The sequence below is a fragment of the Mchenga conophoros genome, linkage group LG7 (assembly GCF_057382185.1).
Source record: "Mchenga conophoros isolate Kocher_MC1m ecotype Shallow Benthic linkage group LG7, M_conophoros_male_GT1.1, whole genome shotgun sequence".
In the NCBI taxonomy this organism is placed as follows: domain Eukaryota; kingdom Metazoa; phylum Chordata; class Actinopteri; order Cichliformes; family Cichlidae; genus Mchenga; species Mchenga conophoros.
This window is the reverse complement of record NC_140532.1, coordinates 6096319-6118089: the sequence shown is the minus strand read 5'-3', so window position 1 is coordinate 6118089 and position 21771 is coordinate 6096319. Positions and strand designations below refer to the sequence as shown.

Below are 21771 nucleotides of genomic sequence, written 5' to 3'. Positions count from 1 at the left end.
CCTGAATCCTGCTGACACAATCACCCTCTGGAACATGCAAAAGTGCCTACACCTGAGGAAAACCTGTGACTTTAAAAGTCTCTTAATATAAACTAAAGTCATACTGACACAAAAGGTCATATTAAAGTTTGTACATCTACGATTTTACACAATTGTGTTCCAAATGCAAGTTTCTATATGAAAAAACCAAAAACCAAATTAAATTACTGAAAATTAGTAGCAGTAGCAACCAAACCCACTGATATTGTCCTTATTTCTTTTTGAATGTCTTTGTATTAACAGAGGAGGCAAAAATGAACCAGAGCCAGAGCAGCCAGTTCCCAGGAAGGTGACCATCCGCAGCCTGCCCTCTGCAGAAGATATCGATCCCGACGTACTGGACAGCATGCACTCTTTGGGCTGCTTCAGAGACAAAAACAAATTACTGAAAGACCTGCTCTCAGATGAGTGAGTAAATGGCTGTACAGCAGACAGTAGTACGAAGGAGAAAAAAGAGAATGGGGATTGGTGGTTGTTTTGATAAAAGAAGAGAGCACTGCAATGAAAGGATAGGTGTGTTGTGTCTGTGTGCTCACTCAGCCTTGGTTTTCCCCAGCTCCTGTAAAATCCTGCTAGGCTGTCGCTTTAGATGTCAGAAGCCATAGATCACTTAATTGTTATCACACAGCGCTTACACCGTTTGCCACCAGATACATTCCCTTTAAACTGATCCTGGTTTCCACTGTGAACATGCTCATGGGTCAAATTGTTGTTGTTCTGCTTTTAATATTTGTGTCTCAGTTGCAGTTTCTAATATTTTTCTCTACTGTGTGTGTGTGTGTGTGTGTGTGTGCGTATAAATGCTGTCCTTGACTTTCATACAGTTGTTTGTTATCAATGTGTGTCCAGTGTGCAGATGTTGCAGTTTTTCTTTGTTTCCTTTTCCTCCTTTACCACTATTTTACATTTGCCTATCCTCTCCACTTTAATGCTAAGCAAGCATTACTCCATCACTGTGCCCTCTACCCATCCCTTCCATTTTCTTCCTTTCTCCTGGGAGGATCTCGTAATAGTGCTGGACTGGAGGAAAATCTGTGGTCTCTATCTCCCTTCCCCTGTTTCATTTTAGCTGAAGTTGCAGGTCCTTGTCTCTTTGCCTCCTACTGCTTTCCAATCTGTCTTTACTATAGAGGGCCAGTCCCTGGGAATTTTGCATAGAGAATATTGGCCTAGAGGCTAAAGATATTAGGCTTCCTGATTTACTGAGAAAGAAAAGGTTGAACTCGTAATGTTTTGAGACTTTCATAAACTTACCAGTCGACTCTGCATATAGAGATGTGCCGCGTCTTAAAAAATGCATGCATATTATTACACGACGGCTTAATGATCTGTAAAACTAAACTTTTGTTTTAATGATGAGAGATATTTATTGTTGCTTCACAAAGAATCTCAAAACATTATAGAACATTAATCATAGTGAGGGATTTTACAGTTTGATATGGTATGAGTACTTTTTTTCCCCCTACACACCCTAGGTATCTAATTATACGCATGGTTGTGTAGGAATTAATTAAGTATTTTTACTTTTCCTGACATTTCAAGAGTCTTTTTACTGCCACCTTTTTGCAGTGACAACCAAGAGAAGATGATCTACTTCTTGCTATTGGATCGAAAGGAGAGGTACCCTAGTCAGGAGGACCAGAATCTTCCCCCTCGCAATGAGATTGGTGAGCCCTGGAACAACGAGAGAATTGTTCATAAAGAGTGTAACATTAGAAAATGATATTCTTTTAAAAAAGAACAACTCAGAAAGCTAAACCACAATATGACACACAGTACGTATGAACTGTACCACCATGTAAGAATCGTGCCTGTTTTTTAATGATTTTTTAAAACTAGTCATCTGTTTACACAAACAAAACCATCCAATTTGCACAATACTAAGCACTACAAAAAGGTAACTCATGAATGCTCCCAGTTTCTGAACGATTCTGCAGTGTTTTCCTCTGTTAAGAAGAAATTGAATCGGCTCCAGTAGCGGTGGATTGGCTCTGCAGTAGAAAAAGCATTCTGCTTATTGAAAATAAATAAGCTTTTCAATGAAATGTAGTAGCAGAAATAGAAGGTGTCAATAGGGCAGAGAAGTTTATTTTTATTTTTAAAAAACTGTCACCCCCCCAACTGCTTTGGCTCAGATATTAACTCTTCAAAAAAAGAAAAGATATTCTATCATCCGTACACCGCAACCAAGCACAGATTTCCACCCACAGAAGTCTGAGTAGAGACGGAGATGCTCTGCTTAGACGTCTGCCAGGGTTATTTTCTGACAAGAACACTGAAACAGGAGTATTACGTGCAAATGTGTGTATGTGAGTAACTGCTCTGAGATACCGACATCTTGATGAATAGACTCCCTCTTCAGTGAATGTGATACAGTCAATACAGTGGCCATTAGTTCAAGGTCTGGGAGGAAACCATTACTTATTCACTATTAGTTAAAATGTCATTGCGATCAGCCCTAAACATCACTCAAACCCTCACATATACACAAAACTGAGCAGCACATAGATATACTCGCAGTAACATGGACACGTGTCTGGTGCTTTGCATTTATTCCAAATCACCATGTCTTTTTCTGTCACACACAGATCCTCCGAGGAAGAGAGTGGACTCTCCCATGTTGAATCGTCATGGCAAGAGGAGACCAGAGAGGAAGTCCATGGAGGTCCTCAGTGTCACGGACGGAGGCTCACCTGTCCCGGCCAGGAGGGCTATCGATATGACACAGCATGGACAAAGGTACGCGCAGAAGTGAGGAGAAAAACTCTCTCTTTTAAAAATCAATACCTTTTTAAATGAACCAGTAAAGACAGACCTTGTCCTGCGTTTGTGTGTGAGGAGGATCTAGCAGCCCTGTGGTGTTTTTACAGCTCTGACAGTGAGTCTGGATCCAGTGTCAGCAGGCTGCATTGTAGACAAACATAAACAGAGACTGACTCTCTGCTCACTTTATCTCCTGTCTCACTAGTAAATCAGTTTACAGTAAAAGCTTGGATATTCCTGATGCCAGTACAAAATGCAGCAAAGAAGAAAGGTACTCATTTGCCACTCACCCCTCACGCTTTTACCTCTCCCCTCTCTGTCTCACTTATTCAGGCAAAAGAAAGATGCAGCATGGCTTTTTCTAGTCAAATCTTTGTTTTTAAATGATGATGGCATATGTTGCTTGTTGTGGTTGCTTCACATGTCTTGTAGTTTAGTAGCAGTTTAGATAGTTATTTAATCCACAGTATGCATGGCTCCTTACACATAGGTGCAAAAACAGAGGCAGTTACGAGATATGAGACTGAAAGCATAGGCTGGGGTTTAGCCCGTTTACAGCAGCCTAAATAGCACACCCTGTATGAGGTTTGCTAATTGCATGTGTAGGTAGGCGAGCTGAGCTATCAGCTGATGTCAACTTGTATTGAGCCCAGCTGAACCGGAATTGTCTGAGCTTGACTCTGTAGTCGGCGTGAAGTAACACTAACGCTTTTCTTCTGAAGTTTAACTTAACTCTTTTAATTAAGTTTCATCTCAAACCAGGGAAAACTGCATTTGCAATTCAGAGGCTAAATATTTCTACCCCCACCCCTTCATTCTGCCGTTAGCTCAATTATCTCTTCGTTTCGTAATCTGAATGCACTGATAATCACTTCTCCTATGCTGTGTCCCACTTTCTCTAGTTGCAGAACAATTTTCCATTTCTCTATTTTAGAAATGCTCAAGTCAAGCCGGAACCACACCCCCACAAGGCACAGCGGACTGATTTAAAATCCTTCTCTTCATCTTATTTGAACAACCAATATATCGCCACACCACACATTTGTGCTCAGAGGCAGTGACATTTGTGACAGCGGGGAAGATTGAATCTGAGGGGATGATAACCTGATCTGCCTAATGATAGTCAGATTGGCAGAGTGCTGGAAAAAGCTTTCAGAGATACAGAGCATAAATGGAGAGGTGGGGAGTGCATTTATTATATAGAATAAAAAATGCAGTCCTAAAGTTAAGTTCTTCAAATGTCAGGTGCATTAATAACTTTTCTCCATAGTGCTTTGCCAACAACAAAATATCAAGAATTTGATTCGTACCATTTCACCGAGGGAACCCACTTGAGAAGTTTTGAATCCGTTTCAAGAGCTCCCACTTCTAAACATGTGTGCTTTTGTTCCTTCTGTCTGCTGGTGCCTCCAAATTCTAGTTTAAGATTCATCCTCTTTTGTTTCTTCACTTCTGCTGTGCCTCTTCATCCCTTCAGGCGGCCCATTATCTCTTCTTTATTTAAAGGTTGTCTTAGTTTAGTAGCTGCCTTTTTCTGCCCTTCACTCTGACTCATCTCATTTCAAGTCATAACTAGAATCCCAAAAAAGGTCAGTTTGCACTGACTGGATAAACCATTAATAATAGCCTGCTAACATTAATTCGATTGGTGATGACACACATCTTGAATAGTGTGAATTAGAAAGGGGCTCTAAAAGTCGATTTTATGAGGACAACGTTTGCGTCTCAAACTTGCATATCAGCAGCTCCAGTCAACAAAAACAGCTCTGCTGCATCTTTCTTCAATACAGCTTCAGATCAGTTTGTTTGCTCTTTTCCCTATACCCAAATTTCTTCCAGGGCACCGTGCCACTCTTGTATATCGCCACTGTCTCTATCTTTCCTGTGGGTTCCTTGTGTGCTGCTGACCTTCAATCCCAAACACCCCCCTCTGTTAGTATGGAATTGCTATGCTAATGAGGACATGCTGCTAGTTTTTCTCTGTCTGCCTTCCTATCGGCTGTGGTAGATTGTAGGTATGCCACAGGCCCTCTGCCTCCAAATCAAATCAAATCTTGCTCTCCTGCTATACATGTCTTTCCCCCCTACTGCAATCCATAACTATCCATCTGATCAGTAGGGGGAAAAGAAGTTAGTAACAAAGTCTGTGTGAATCTTGATTTTGGTGTGTGCGCTTGTGTGTGTTTTTCAAACTTTTCTGGCTTTTATCACGTCCTTGTGCACACTGTGTTTGATCATGTGCTTGCTTGCATGTGCGTGGATAGACGATGGTGCTGGGGAAGCGCGTACGTAGCAGAATAACGTCCAAAGATTTATTAAGTGACTTTGTCTGAACCTAACCTTATCTTTCCTCAACAGCAAACTTTTGTCGACAGCGCAGAAGATTCATAGAACTTCAGATCAGAGGGCCTCAGAGAGCGGACTGACTTTGAAACATGTGTTTTGACAGGATACATTTCCACCAGCGTAAATAGTGAAAGAGAGGGGGAAACAGCTTGATCTGAAATTGCATAACAAAAATGTCTGAATTCCTGTCCTTTATCAGGCATTTTGCCTCTCATTTATCACGTAGTTACATTCAGAGTATCAGCCCTCACTTTAGTTTCATACAAATGATTGTTAATTCGATTGCTCCTATGAAGTACGGATGTTGGAATAAAGGTGCGGTAGCTATGTTGTGCAGTAATGCACATGGAGACTTTCTCATGTGAATGTCCGTTTCAATCTTTCTATGCAAAAATGTCACTTAAAAAGACATTTAAAGCTTAACTCAAAGCATAAGAAATCCACTGATTTAATTTTAAATCTTAACAACACACCAGGAGAAATGAAGGGAGGTTAATGATATGTAAATGAAATATGGAAAAGTGCTGCAGCGAGGAGGAGAGAATATCAATTGATTTTTTTTTTATTAGAGATTTGCTCTAGTTGCTTCACGCAGTTTGAATGTGGAGTAGTCAGAGCAGTCGTAAGAAGTCAGCTCGCCTGCTAATTACTGACATTAATTTATTTAAGAGACTACAATAAGCACAAATAAAACACCTTAAACTGTGATCTTTACTACAGAAACTGCAGAGGTCTTGCTATATTTAGACATTTAAGGAACTGAGCTGTAAATATTAATGCACTGAGTCTGCAGGGACTTGTTGAGGTTCAAAGAAGCAAATGATTTCAAACAGTTTGTGGATTTATATGAATACTTACTATGTGTAAAAAGAGGCCCATTGGTAAGAAGCAGCCAATATAGAGGTGCTAGAAAGGGAATATGTATCTCAGTCGTATTGTGCTTTGGCTTTGGCAGTGTTGTTCATTTTCTGTTTTGCTCTTGGCACCATCCATTTTATTTTTCTTGCATTTTGTTTTATTTCAGTCCATGCCTTCAACCCAGAATCTGTTATACTTGTTCCACCCCCCCGCAGCCACACGTTAGTTCCCCAGGCGCTTTGGATGGGTTTCTGACAACTGGCGGTCACATACCGAGGACATGGGTCCTGTTTGAAAATAGGCTTATGGGAATTAATGACTACTAGATAAGAGAACTACCATAATAGGTATCAAAATTGCATCAACAACAACCCAAAAAAGAAAAGAAAAACATCTTCTAGTTCAGTACATGTGCCGTATTATTGTCCACAAATAGCAATGGGTATTTCCAGAGACCATGTCTCTGTTAAACACTGCATGCACCAATATTCTTACACAGACACAAAAGTCTGGGTATTAAGTCTTCACATTCCACATTTATCAAGTTTGTATCTGAGCAGAAAAGAGTAACATTAGTTATGACTCTAGCTCTTGATGTACGGGTCCATTGATAGTCATGACAGTGAACATGCACTTTACTGGGAACGATGCCATCAGCTTCCTGTACTCAAGACAAAGTCAGAGATCCATAGTTGTAGTTACAACTTCTGATTGTAGACACAGCGGGAAGCTTAGTTGGTTGTTGTCAGCATTGGAAAGATGACTCTCTTCTCTCGCCTTGTCACCCAGCAGCTAAGAACAGAATGGCAGAATATAAGAGAGGCCAAACTGACCCAGTAAATCTAGAGAATTTACTGTGCTACTGGATATATTGCTGAAAAGGAACCCCTTTATCAGTGATCTTGGCCCTGGAATATTTAGCTGTAAGATTTCTTGGAATTGGTACGTTCAGCATCAGGCTGGTCAGTATTCCTCCCTTGATAAGAAGGTAACCTGTCAGGGGAGGAGTCCTTTGAGTGACTTGGCAATGATGAGGCTCATGTAGTATCAGGATAAATTTGCCATGTTCACAGCTACCAACAAGCAGCTACAGTAAAGCAAGCTAAGCTAAATGAAATTCACGTGATAACACCCACAGAATACATGTTATAGCAAAGAGGGGTAACCAATCAGTAGCCAGCTTACTGCAAATGATGTCCAAGGGCAAAGCAAAAAGCGCTAAAAATGATTTAAAAGAATAATTATAATAACAGTCAACTGGGAGGGTTCAAGATTTGTTGCAGCATGGCCTTTACATGTGCGCTACATAGCCAGAATATTCCAAAAATAAATCCAGGATACTGTATGTGCATGTAAACATAGTGAGCACACAAGCACAGAGTAGCTCGAGAGTAGAGTAGCTAGCTTGCTACAATGTTGTCTCCAGTGCAGGTTTAATAATGTGGGCTTGTGGTTTCTGTGATACATGATAAATGACTCCCTCCTTGTGTATGCTGTTCCCTATAAATAAAGCACTGAACAACAACATTTTATCCTCTCTCTGAAGCAAGGTTGAGCCTCTGACAGCCTATTACTGTACAGCATAACCATCTGCAACATTAGCTTTATAGGCCTTCTGGTCCAACACTAACAGATGCAGAGTGCTCCTAACAATATGCTCATAATGGCCGGAGGACGTTGTGTTTTGGCCATGTTTAAATGAAGTTCAGTTGGCTACATGGTCACAAGTGCTGCAGTGAGCAACTGCGGCCATGTCTCAGTGGATTGTAGGACTTAAATGGAAATGATACCAACTGTCTGGTCAGTTGTTCCATGAAACAGGAAATCCTTGCCAGCATGGTCTCGGCACGCCTACTCATGTGTAAAAGGATGTGTGCACTAAATAAATTTGTAGAAGGGGAGCGGTAAACTTATAAAAATAGCTCGCCAGTGGGTGTTTCTAAATTTCCCTCACTTTCTTGGTAGCTTTTAATGTTCCTTATTCTGCTTTGTTTACTCTCAGGAGTATGATTATGGCTGTTGCAGTTGTTATAACAGTATTATCATTTTTTAGGCTGATAGCCATAATCATTTTTAGTTTTTGCCTCCTCGAATGCCGTGTGGTCTTGTGGGAATGCTTCCAGCATTAGAAGTGAGCATATGGCCCTGTTACTCCACACACTCTTTATTTTTCCATCCATCCTCCCTTTTTACTTTTAAATGATCTCAGTCTCTTCTCAAGTTTGTTCATGAGATCTTCTTCAATCAGGTAGTTTAAAAAGCAGTAGTCACTGCTTTTTATCTCTTCCTTTATTCAAGCTGAGATAAAAGATCTATAGCTACAGACATACATTAATAAATGCACCCATGCTGACATAAAAAGAGAAAGTGGGGGGAGAGAAGGAAGAGGGGTATGATTAGATTGAATGACAAAAAAGAACAGTGTTGTGACAGTGAGCAGCTGGTGTTTCCAAGTGTTGACAGGCGTTGTTTTTGGGTGTGCGTGTGTGTCTGTGTGTGTAGATGTGTACGTGCGTGCTTGATGAAGACAGATTGTGCTGTGATTGTTCATTTCTGAACAGGACTCCGCTCATAGGGGTTATTGACGGCATCTGCGAGGGAAAAGACAAACATGACAAATGGCGCTCAACCAAATGTCTCTCTTCATTCTCCCTCTCGAGATAGTTTCATGGCCTAAAGGCTTAAGAAGTCAGAATGATTGGTTTATTATCAAACTTTAAATGTGGCTTAAAGCTAGATTGAGTCCTAGTGTGTGGGAAGTTTAAATTTGTCAAATCAATATCTGTTAAACTGACTTTTGAGTGAGATTAATTGCTAGTAGTAGTTTTTACCTCAGTGCTGTTACTGTGTTGTGATACATGTACCCTATTTGTGTGGTAGGTGTTGTGTTTGCAGGGGGCTTGATAGTAACCCGTGTGCTTAGTATGACAGCTCCATATGCTGCTCCACTTTCTAAATAACGTGTAACAAGTAACCAAGCGTTCACCCCCACCTGTGTTCATTCAAACACATAACAGGTCATGTGTTGATACCACAAATTACTGTTCTCCTGTGTGTTCTCACATGTTTGTACCACAGGTCGCGGTCTATTAGTGGAGCCTCCTCTGGTCTCTCCACCAGCCCGCTCAGCAGCCCACGGGTGAGTCGTAATCCTCAGTTCACATCCAAACACGCACACACATAAAACACACCTCTTGACCCAGTTCTTAACTAACTAGTTGTTAACCTTCTGGGATAATGGCCAACCAACTACTGCTGATCACATTTTATTGATGTCATATTATGTCAGCAATAGAAAATAAAGCAATATTCTTTTTTCTGACCATGAAAGAAGCATACACACACACACACACACACACACACACACACACACACACACACACACACACAAAGAAAACAATATTTCTCTGCACAGCAATATTTTTCCACCAATCTGTTTTACCGTTATATAAACATTTATCAGCCTTGAAGGAGCTACCTTTGTGTTTTGAGAAAGTATAGGTCCATTTTGATTACCTTTTCATATCCTGTATCATATCAGGGCTTCCTGTGTGTCCATATAGCTTAGATGTTTCTGTTAATGCTAAGTAAAAACCCACTGCTGAATGCACACAGGAGGCATGACAGCACAGAAAACTTTCTCCACCCCACAAAGCCTCTTCTCTCTCCATCCTCTGCACTTATTATCCTTCTCTCTGTTTTCTATGGCCTGAGCTCTTTGGAAATCCAGCTCAGGGAATGCTTCAGAAAATCCCACTTTCCTTTGCTCAAAGCTGGGGAGCTTGTAGTAAACTTTTCCAGCTGACTAACCTGAGAAGGCTCCAGATTAGCCAGGATCCTAAGACGAGCTCCTCACCACACAGGTTCTTGCAGGCTTATCTGAAAGGGAAATTGATTTCTCAAACCCACCCAAAGCCTGGATTGTGTTCTCAGCAAGAAGCTCTGTGTGGGGTTATTTTGTCAGACTTAGCTTCTGGAAGACAGGAATGTGTTGAAGGCAAATATTGAACCAGTGTGAGTGCAAATGAACCATGCAAAATCAGTACATCAATAAATAATCAGGAAATTTGACTGCAGAGTTGCCACCTTCCACTTGTTTTTGAGACAGCCCAATTGGCCTTTTGTCTCTCTCGTGTGTTTGTGTTTGCTTGCTTGTCTCTGCTGGGAATGCCTTGTATGTTTTATGCAAATAAAGTCTGTCTTTTTGTGTTTTGTTTGGATTTTTTTAAAGTGAGCACATTGTTTGCTGGTATTGTTATTCCCCTTTCATTTTTGTTTTGCTTTGCTTTGACATGAGTCACTGAATGGTCTTTACCATGTTTTCTTTCTCTCTTTTTTGTTGTTGCAATTCCTCCATCTTTCCTATGTGTGTGCACTTGTTACCTGCCTCCAAATCCTTTGGCTACTTCTTCCTTTACCTGTGTGGTGGTTTGCCCTTCCCTTTCCTTTGCTTTGTGTGTTTGTGTACTTGCATGCATTCTTGTGTGTGTTTTCTGTTTGTTTATTTTGTTGTCTTTTTGTTTTACACCTCTTCTTCCTCTTGGCTGTGTTATTCTTTTAATCTAGCCTGTCAGAAAGTTTGGTGTACCACCTCAGTCCCCAGACTTGTCCCCGTCCCCTAACACCAGTCCCTGTCCATCCCCTGAGCCCGTTCCAAATCGCGCAGGCCAGCGTATCTCCACCCCCAATTCGCTCGCTCCAAACAGTGAGCCCCTGCCAGAAGCACTCAACAAGACACAGACGCTCCCTGCCAAGTCCAAAACTGTCCCAAAGCCCCTCCAAGCCACACGATCAAACCCACTTCCTGAAACCACCCTTGATCCAGAACCTGCAGCCAAATCAGAATCCTCCACTCCCTGCCAGCTTCCATCACAGCCACCCTCTGCCTCTGTGCCTCCTACCCCTACTTCTCCATCTTCCCCATCCTCCCCGTTTTCCTCATCCTCCATCGCCAGTGCTACCATCTTAAACAGCCCCCAAGTACGACGAGCTCATTATGCTGCCAACCCCCAACTCTCTGTGCCCTTTAGCCCTGTGTTGCCCCTGTCACCAATCAGGCTGCACCATTTTCACCCTGTAGCACCAGCCCCTTCTCCATTTACTGACCACCCACCCAAATCTATCCCCCTCATACAGGTTACCCCTCACCCTTCCCCTCGAGGCAGCCCCCTCCCCACCCCAAAGGGCACCCCAGTGCACACTCCCAAGGACAGCCCAGCTGGGACACCTACTCCAACACCGCCCCCAAGCCCCTCTATTGGAGGCATGCCTTGGAGGACGCGCCTCAACTCCATCAAGAACAGCTTCCTGGGCTCACCACGTTTCCATCGCAGGAAACTCCAAGGTAGATTTCAGCCAATTTACATGAAAAATTGCTGACTAATGCTACAATCTTGGTTTTTCCCCAAAAGTTTTACTGTACATTGTACCGTAATATGCTTTTTGACAATTTTTAGTCTTTCTCAATCGTCTGACATCTAACTCTGCTTCCACAGTTCCCACACAAGAGGAGATGTCCAGCCTCACACCAGAGTCTTCCCCAGAGTAAGCAGACGCTGTCCATTTTGAAAGCACCACTGCTATCATAACTATGCATAACCTCTCAGCCCCTTAGCCACTGGCTCAAACAGGCTCCCTCTCGATAGGATGATGTTTTGGAAAGTGTAACATCTATGAATGTTTGATTTTTGCCTGCTGAGTCGACTTGTAATGACCTCCGGTCTGGTCTGAGTTGGAAAGAGGACAGTAGCAGGAGGTAGTGAGTGGGTTATGAGGGAGGCAGGACGAGCCTGCGTGATGCTTTTGAGTTCCCATGGGCCTGATAACTCAAGGTTGGCCTAGATATGCCTGTTTGGTTGGCTGGTTGCTGTCTGGGTTGGTCATTTCCACCTGGCTAGATAGGAATTTCCCAACTGAAAGAAGTTGGAAAATTGATCAGAGAGAGACCCTGTTTTAGCTCAGCCCGAAGTATACAGTCACGTGAGCTGTAGTCAGTCTCCTACTGCAGAACAGTGCATCTCTTTCGGCTAATCTACATTTGTTTCCATATTTTACTAGGTATTTATATTGATTTAAATGTAATGCTAAATATTATAAATCTTATATCTAATATTAATGCCAGAAAACAGGAGTCCATATGGCTTACTAGTGGTTGGAAGTGCACCTGGGCTGAGGCCAATAGTAAATTCATCTACCTCTGCTCCTTCTGTTCACAGAGAGACTCAGTTATCTCACCCCACCCCCCTCAAATCCATTCATACACAATGCACTGGAACATCCTCTGTTTGCTCCTTTGAATCCCCACAGAACTGTGGGGAGGTGGTTGTTTCTCAGAATCAATAGAATGATAGGGAACTAAAACAAGGTTGCAAAAATGGTCAGCTGTATAAAGATGTATGTGTACAAAATTGGGCTTATATTCTGCTAAATGTCTTTTCTTTCCTCACAGACTTGCCAAAAAATCCTGGTTTGGTAACTTCATCAACCTGGAAAAAGAGGAACAGATCTTCATTGTCATCAAAGACAAACCTCTCAGCTCAATCAAGGCAGACATCGTTCAAGCCTTTCTCTCGGTAGATACACCACGTTTTTGCTAATTTCTTCCTTTGTCCCTTCTGCTGAACCCCTGACCCTTTTCCCATCTGCTGCCACTGTATCTGTTTGTGCATGAATGCAGCCGTATCACCTGGGTATTTGCTCTCTAATGCAGGATGTTGGCTCTGCTACGAGGCAGGCATGCTCTGAGTGTTTGCTAACATGGTGCTGATTTATGTAGCAATCCAGTAAACTGCTTGTATTCACCGCTTCGATTTTCTCTTTGACTGTGGACCCACTTGAGGTCAATAGAAAATCAACACTGAGCTTTGGTCATTAGCATATAGATGTCCTGCCCTCAATACAGTGCTCTGAGCATGTGTGTTTGTATATTTAGATGTGCAGGGTGAGAAAAAGCGTAGATTGCGTGTGTGTGTGTGTGTCTGTGTGTGTGTTGTGCTTTATTATTGCGTGGTTCTACAAATACATGCAGAAATGTAAGGCAGCATTAGCTTTTTCAGTAAGCGCAGCAGAATCAGTACCAAGAAACAGTAAGCAGTGGTCGTTGATATTCAGAGTACATAACTGAACAGAACCTATCCTCACCCCAGTTAGATTTAACAAAGTCTAAGTGTACAAACTCTGCCGGTGCGGGTCAATGTCAAATCTGTTTCCTCATCCCTGGAGGAAGCATTTTCCTTTGGGTTATGCTAGCTGGTATTCCAGACAGGAGATTGGCACCTGAATCAGTGGAATTATACCTCTCAGCACTCTAGCATTAATGGAATGTCAAACCCTCTCTAGCACTATGGCAAAACGTGACAATTTCAGGGCTCACCTGTTCATTGGGCATACAAATTCATTTTAGGCGGGAGAGTGCAATGTTGTTGGATGACTCAAGATTACATTAGCTTAAGTCTCTCTGGCATGCATGGCTACTCCCCGAGGCATTAATCTCCTTAGAGTTTCAAATGTGGCTCGTACTATGTGGAGGGTATTTTAATGAGGGTTTATTCACCTTGTCATTTGCAAGGTGTGGGAGAAAAATTTAACATCAGTGATTCCTATGCATAATCCCATTACTCGTGTCTTTGTGCTACCTATTTTTATTCCTGTTTTTTTTTCCTCTTTCTGACATTTTCTTTTCACGATTCCTTTTTTGCCCCCACAGATTCCCAGCCTGAGCCACAGTGTCATCTCTCAGACCTCTTTTCGAGCAGAGTACAAGTCAACAGCCGGCCCCACAGTCTTCCAGAAGCCGGTGAAATTTCAGGTGGATATCACCTACACAGAGAGCACAGCTGCCACTAAGGAGAATGGCATCTACTCTGTAACCTTCACCCTGCTCTCAGGTTAGGATACTTCAGCAATCATAAAAACATCTCAACATTTTCACCTGCTTCTACCCTTTTTTTTTTTTTTTTTTTTTTAAGAAAGGCTGTCCCTGTTCAGGAAATTACAGTCATGGCCTTTAGAATCAAAAGCAGAATGTTCACCAGCGGTATATTTGGTGGTACGGCTCTGGTATCCACACTTCTGTGAGGATACGTGGAAAAGCATCCGTGACAACAGATATGACGCTGATTAAGTCGGGTACCGGATTAAAATGAGAAGATCTTGTAGAGTGGGGTTGCAGATGTGTATCAACTGTAGGCAGGCTAAAGCAACTTAAATAATCAGCCTTGTTTGAGATTTGCAAGCAAAATACATGAATGACTGTCATGTGAACAATCAGCCGATGGTGGGCTGGAACTGATACGAGCTGACCTGTCAGAATTGCAGACTAGGTTTAACTTTGTGGCTTGTGTGAACTAACACTTGTCTCAGTTTACATCATCTGTGGGCACTTGAAGTTTGACCTACATGTGTCTTCACTGTTTGAGATTCGAGTAGATGCAAACGGTGTAACAGTGGAACTGAAAATCAATGGAGAAGGTGTTGTAACAGTATTGAAAGACACTGTGTTGCATACAAGGGAGGAATTAGTTCTCTAAAAATTTAATACACCAAGTCTTCCTTCTGTACTTAAAGCTGGAATCCAAGAAAGAAAGGGTCAAGTTCAAACCAAGGATCTCAACCGATCACAGAGGACAGACATGCATGTATTATTATGGCATTTGAGCAGCTGGCTCTCCATCTCATTAGCCTTAAATTCAAGCTCACAAATGACAAGTGAAACACTTTGAATGTCACACTTTAAACTAATGGAGTCATGTATATTCAACAAACAAACAAGCCTGAAGTCTTTTTTTTCCCCGAAAGCATGTTGGTGTGTTAAACTTAATGAAAAACATAATTTTTTTTAAAATCCTGAATTCTTGATAAGATTTAGCAAACTGAAGTCAAACTATGCACAATCCCACACTGAAACGTGTGTTAATGCTTAGTTCTGCACAAACACCTGCATGCTCTCTTTTACTCTCCTCTTTCTGTTTCACATAAATGGGGGCACAGCTGAGCTGAATGGGCTGTAATAGAAGCCAGTTCTTCATGTCACTGACCGTATACTGTACACAACAGGTAGACAGCAGGAGCTCTCAGCAGCACTCATCTCTGGCCCCCATTTATAATCTCAGGCTTTCTGCAGTTTTCCACCTCACATTTTGCACCACGTCCATATCCCTGTTTGCTTTGCCTTCAAAAACCAGTACCTTTAAATCTATTTGGTTATTGCAATATATTTGTACAAGTTCTGCTGTGTGCCTTCATGCTGCTGATACTCTGTATCCCTGAACAGACTTTTTAGGGGTTTTTCAGTATAATAACATGCCCCCTCCCTCCATCACGTGTTGTAGGTCTTCTCAGTAGGTATGCACAAGACACATGCAAGTATGGGCACATTCTTATCATCAGTTGCATTTGATGTGTTTGTCTATATATCACACCAAAATGAATATTAATCCTTTCCAGAAACTTCCTTGTTTCTTGTCTCATTGTGGTGCATGTAAGGGGCGATGATTTTCAAGTCACTGTAGGAGAGTTGGAGGCAAGGAAGCAAAAGTTAGCATAGTGAAAAGCACCCATGACTTGTCACAGAAGAGAATAGATCTATTGATGGCAGCATTGAACTCGTAGAAGTGCCGCTTTCGTGCATTCTGGTTTACTATCATGGTTTGCTCACACGCTTAATGGAATAGAGACATCATTTATGCTACTTTTGCTTTACCTACCAAGACAACTGTAAGTGTTTTCCATGAAAGGTCTACTATGTCAGCATTCATGTGTTTATCTATGTCTCTGTGAAGGACCCAGCCGACGCTTTAAACGAGTAGTGGAGACGATTCAGAGCCAGTTGTTGAGCACACACGATCAGCCTGGGGTCCAACAGCTTTCCGGTGAGTAAGAATTCCTTTTCAAAAAAATATTTAAAAAAAAGAAATTCCAAACCTTTACCAAAACCTCTCCACCCATTCCCCTACCGCCTCATCTGCCCATCCCGCCCCTTGATGAGCTACACTCGCCGCTATAGCTAAGCTAAATCCAACCCGTCTTCTCAGTATGCTTGAAATCCTCAAGCCACTCTCTGCTTCTCCAATCGGCTTCCTTTGCATGCCCGTGCCTCACTGCTATGAAAGGGTGGGAGCTGCTCTCAAGCACCGACTGCGGGTCAAATGTTGTCTCTCTGCCCACTGGCAGTGAAGATTAGAGTAGAGGTAGGGTAAGCCGATTCGCATTCTGTTACTCCTACTTTCAAGACTGATCACTGGAGCCTGTCACCATGGCAACACCTCTGCCCCTTAACGCACTCCCACATTGCACTGCGCCAAATAGCGACACCACACCTGATAAGTGCGCTCTCTAGGCATCCCGTGCGCTTTCACTCTCTGTATGTTCACCAGTCCACCGCTAAAAGCAAGGTACAAACACCTCTGAGGTCAACAATCATCATCACCCAGCCATTCACATGTGAACTTGATGATATTAGTCTCTCTTTCTTCTCTCATCTTTTCAGTAGTTTCAGAGGTGACAGTTTCAGCAGATGTAAGCACGTTTTTTGTGCCATTGTGGCTCGATACTGTTTCATAAAAGTGAAGTCTGGATGATGAAGAGTCATAGGGCTCCGACTCACCCCTTTCTGCTCTTAACATGTTGACTCTTTTGAATCATTGTGAGCTGTGTGCATCTCACTTGCCATCCAAGAGCTCCATCTGCTGGCCAGACAAGTAAACAACATCAGGAGGAAACGTTACCAGTTGTGAACCGTGTCTGCGTCTTTCTCTGTCCTCTTAAACTCATTTCCAGTTCCATGCCAGGTCTTGGTAGCATGTCCCACTACAGTTTTTTAAGTGTGAGCTGTGTCTTTGCCCTGTGTCTTTTACGCAAAATTACTCTCATTGGCACTCAGAAATGAACAGCAGTCATGACAGCTGTTATGATATTTAACAGTCTGTTATCATTGCTGTGCCTCAGTAAGTTTACCAATTATTTTTGATCTTTTTATATCGTGCAGCTCATTACCAGGCTGAGGTGTGGGAAGGGTAAAATTACAATAAGTTACATTAGATTAGGTTTTAATGGTGGTGGGGGTTTTGACGTAGTGGGCCGTCTCTGTAGGAGAGATGACATTGTTGGAGTATAATATGAGAACCGCTTAAAGCAATAGATGGATAGATACTGAAAAGTACACTACTTTTAGTTTGTGTTGTCCGAGATGATACAGTTGGTATTAAAAGTCAAAGTAAGTTATTTTTGACAAAGGCTAGTTGAATGAATTAATGTCTTTACGGCATCACGCTGAGAAGCAATCAGCATGAAAACAATCTTATTCTCCTCCTCTCTATTTACTTTGACCCACTTACACACCTCTAGTAGTACCTGAACAAAAGGGATTTAAAAATAAAAGTCAGTGACTGTAATTAAGAATAGAAATTGATTTGCATAACATTGTGTCAAAGGGCTTTGTCAAAACCTGGTTATTAATGCCCCTAATCACTAGTGATGACAGCATTTCTGAGACCTGTACTTATGAAGAGTTAAAGTATGGAGGAATGCAGGAAGTAAAATGTAGGTATATTCATTCAGATAAAGATGCTTTTGAGAAAAGGCAATATTATGTGGTCTGTTTTAGTCTTTGCAAAACACGGATTCCCAATCCGGATTGTGAAAGAGTTAATTGACTAATGTGGAATTAGAAGTATAAACATGGGGAAGAAGTTAGCTACAGCCACATTCCTGCAGGATAATGGATCAGTAGAAACTACTACTGGCCTTCTCACATGTGCACTTGCATGCAATTGCTCATTAATCCGTATATGACAAATTTTCTTTTCTTACTGTGTTATGTATGTCACTATGAACAATTACCACAAGGTAGACAGCCTCACTAATGAGAAGTCTATGTTGCCCTTCAGTGCTATGGTTATGATATCAAAACACAGTAAAATTGTGTATTAGAGAATACAGCATAAATAGTTTACAATGAAGTAAAATTTGAGGAGTGATTTAAAAGTAGACACTTCCAAATCTAATTTCCTCTGGTAAGGAGGAAATGGATACAGAACTCTATGTAATTCGGAAGGCTCTGTCATGAGGAGTGGGCAGGTTCACAAGGTGTGTGTATGTCTGTAATGGAGATGGGACTGAGGTTGTATAAGTATTTAAAAATAAAATGAATGAAATTTAAGTTTAAGGCCAATTCTGTGTATAACAGGTGGCTAGTGTGGTGTAGCATGGATGGAAGTAACTTCTCTGAATCTGTTAGAAATCTGACAGCTAAGTTTAAACAATCAGAGATGTTTTTTTGGATGTGGTCCCTGTAGAGGGAATTACAGTAGTCTAAAAGTGATGCTGTTTCCTTGAGGTTGAAGGAAAAATAAAAAGCTTGCCAGCTTCTAGCTGGCAAAAACACGACTCATGATTAGTATGTCAAACCAAACGTCTGACACACCTACATTGAGGATGTGTCAGACGTTTGATGCTGGAGGACAGGTTTCCAAGACTTTTTATGTTTCAGGGGGAGCAGTAATGCTTCTTTGACAGGAAGCGTTTTCTTGAATTTCCACGCTTTCTCATTTTTCGCTTCTATCATCTTGTCTGTCCTGCTTCTGGCCAGCCAAACTCGTTCAGACGCACTGGTCACTATATCGACTTAATGGGCACTTGTGTTTTTTTCCGTGGATTGCGCTGAAACGTATGCATGATTTGCCGAGGCTAATGCATTATGTGGTCTAAACACGGCTGCTTCGGCAGTTCTCATCCTTGCACAGTGTACGTGGGTCTACCACCTCCTCACCTCTGCTCGCTCGCTCTGCCTTACATGTAGCCATCTCTCTATCCTGTGAACCCCATTGTTCATTAGTTTGTTTCTTCTGTCTTCTCTCTTTCCCCCCTTTTTTGTCCTCTTTTCTTCCCATCTGTGTACCTAGGCAGCCCATTGAGTAACTTCTTTGACGTAATTAAACAACTTTTTTCAGACGAGAAGAATGGACAGGTGCCCTACCCCCCTGGCACGCCCTCCAAGCACTGCCCCTCACCCATGCACGTCCGGAGGCATGACCCAGAAAATAATGACACCAAATTCCCTGCTGCAGGCCGAGACAGAGCCCACTTGTCGGTGGCATCTGTGGGGACACCAGAGGAATCTTAGACCGTGGCGCTTTGTAGCCATCCCAGTATCACTTTAAGCCAGAGACACAGAGAGAATATGCTATCTGTACATAGCTAGATATATATATAAATCATTTATGGACATCTTTTCTATAAAATGACTTTATATAGATAGAAATATATTAAAAGAATCAAAGTGATATTTTGCAAACAACATGTTGCACCAACACAACAGACACACACCCTTGCCATTCCACTCCCCTTTCCATTACCCCTCAGTGTCCACCATCATTACCACTCCTGTACCCTAACCATCTAATCACCTGTGGGCCTCAGTTGTTTGCTCCCATGCTGCTGCTAACCTGTGTGATGACCTGACTTGTTTCTGATACCAGGAATTATCCAGAAAACCTATTAAAGTCCATCCTCCTGCTCCCTGCTCCATTCGCCCTCCCTCGACCACCCCTCCACACCCCTCCAGCGTGCCAAGAGAGACGGACAATTGTTGACGGAGGACTCTTCTTATAGCGGTGTGCTGGGGGAGGGGTTACCATGGAAACAGACCCTTCATGCAGACTTCTACCTTCATCTTCCTCTGCACCCCGACTCCACCCCTGGCAGCCATCAGTAGAAGTAGACAAAAAAAAAATCCTGTAGTGTTCTTGTTCTTAGAAACACACAAGCACACACATCCCAATAAAAACAAGACCACTCGCTCCCCTCACCAGCTATCACCGTTCTCTGACCTCAAGGAGCATTTGCTAATTGGAAAACGAGCATTATTCAAAAACACTACAGACGCCACATACACAAAACATACACGCACAGATCCAGTATGCACAAAAACTCTGGGATGTATCAACAATGATGAACAACATTTTAAAAAAAAGAAGACACCATGCAGAAACACGAGGAGGAGAGAAGGGAGAGGAGTTTTGTGGAAAGCCCAAACAGCCGACACGGATGCTTGCTGGATTGTATTTGTTTGCTTTTTATTATAATGTACTTTCTTTGTGAAGAACTGGGTTTGAAATACTAACTGACTTTATTAGACTTAATACTATTGCTGCAAAACAGACTGGAATTGTGTTTTCAGAGAGGAGTTGGGTGCGAGAAGAACAGGGCAGCGGGAGATATTAAATGATAGTATAGGGTGGGGGGAGGGAAGTGGGTGGATATTCGGGTATTTAAAATGAATGATCTATTCTGTTGTACAGACTGATATCATTTCTTATGTAAAAAAAGAAAAAAAAAAAGAAATGTCTAGTTGTGACACTGTTTAGATACCATAGGAACAGGTTGGTAAACCTGAGCCTGCCACTTACTGTCATTTTAAATTCTGTGTATTTTTGTTACATGATCATGTACGTCTTTGTTTGATTGACCCAATAATGATCCAAACATTCCTGTTTCCTATTATCTGCAGCATTTCTTCTTTGCTTTTCATTTATACCTCTCTCTAGTCTCACTTACCAGCAGTAGGAGTAGAGAAACAAACGAAAAAATGACGTGATAAATGCAACTGTGGATATTTTTGTATTGTTGTCCTTATTTATTCATGTTTGTTCATCTCACTGTTTGATTTCCTAATTTATTATATCTTGGCTATTTATATGAACAAAGCTGTTAGGTCAGTTGAATGTTATTTATTACCCTCTTGTGTGTTCGTAAATGGGACATTTAAAGAAAAAAAAAACTTTTATTTCCTTTGCTTTGGTCTGACTTTAACTGAATTATGTGAACTTTGACAAGTCATAAATTCTCTTTTCCATGCTCTCTCTGCAGAGGGAAAGAGAACTTGTGGGAACTCTTGGAAAAAAATGATTTACCAGTAATTTAAGAATGTAGACTTAGCCTCTTTTTGGAGAGGGAATATGCTCTTCTATTGATATTTGTCAGTTTCATATTATTGTGCGTGTAGGCCAGGCTGGAGGAGAAGAACACCACAGATCCTGATCTGCTTCTTCTCTTTGTAAATAGACAGACAAACCGTGGGGGTTGATTGTTTTCTCAACAATGCTGGGGATTCCTGCTCTGTGCTTTTAGCTTGTATTGCTGTGTGCATGTCAAAACATGAGCTTTTCTTTGCATGGCTTTAGTGTTAATGTTCCATGCCAAACTCACTCCTTCTCTCAGCCTTCATCACTTCTCTTTCCACAAAACTACCTTTTAAAATTTAAATTCCCCTTCTGTCTGTCCCTTACTTTCCCACCTTTTCTGCTTTTATTTCTGGCTCTTTTTTTCTTTTAAATTGTTCCCTTGGCCCTGCTGATCTTTCCCTTCGTCCTCCTCCTCCTTATCTTGTGCACAAAGTTTTTGAAGGATGCTTCCTCAACTCTGTACCTCTCTCTGGAAGGCTCTGAGGTCTGGGCTCTCTACCCGTTAGTAGTAGAGGCACAGGGAGGGGATACCAGTACTACAAACACAAAGCAATACCCTGATATGCGCCCTCCTTTCTGTTTTCTACAATGGGAAGCTAGCAGCACTAAGGATATCTAATGATTCAGAGGCCTACATGGGTCTTTTGACAGAGCAGGAGCAAAACTGACTGTAATCCCCATAAAACATAACTGTGAGCATCTTCAGTGCTGAAACAAATAAACTCATTCAGTTATGGTGTGTTTGTTATCCTTATTTCTACCTGTGCAAGCAAGGGTAAGTGTAGACCAGAGAGGAAAAAGGTTT

The 21771-nt window shown here is 41.9% G+C and overlaps 1 protein-coding gene across 6 annotated transcripts in view; it reads left to right on the top strand.

The window, feature by feature from the left end:
* Window positions 1-21771, top strand: part of brsk2a (BR serine/threonine kinase 2a) — a 173533-nt gene that overhangs the window by 151606 nt on the left and 156 nt on the right. For 2 of the 6 annotated variants that reach the window (XM_085281735.1, XM_085281734.1), the window contains 11 exons: window positions 283-447; window positions 1609-1706; window positions 2628-2778; window positions 3008-3073; window positions 9085-9145; window positions 10573-11350; window positions 11502-11550; window positions 12455-12578; window positions 13712-13892; window positions 15786-15875; window positions 18954-21700. In XM_085281735.1, the coding sequence (XP_085137861.1) occupies window positions 283-447; window positions 1609-1706; window positions 2628-2778; window positions 3008-3073; window positions 9085-9145; window positions 10573-11350; window positions 11502-11550; window positions 12455-12578; window positions 13712-13892; window positions 15786-15875; window positions 18954-19126 (1936 nt within the window). In that variant the 3' untranslated portion in view covers window positions 19127-21700. Of the gene's footprint in view, window positions 1-282; window positions 448-1608; window positions 1707-2627; window positions 2779-3007; window positions 3074-9084; window positions 9146-10572; window positions 11351-11501; window positions 11551-12454; window positions 12579-13711; window positions 13893-15785; window positions 15876-18953; window positions 21701-21771 lie in introns of those variants that run through there. The other 4 variants (XM_085281737.1, XM_085281738.1, XM_085281736.1 and 1 more) reach the window with 4 other exon arrangements.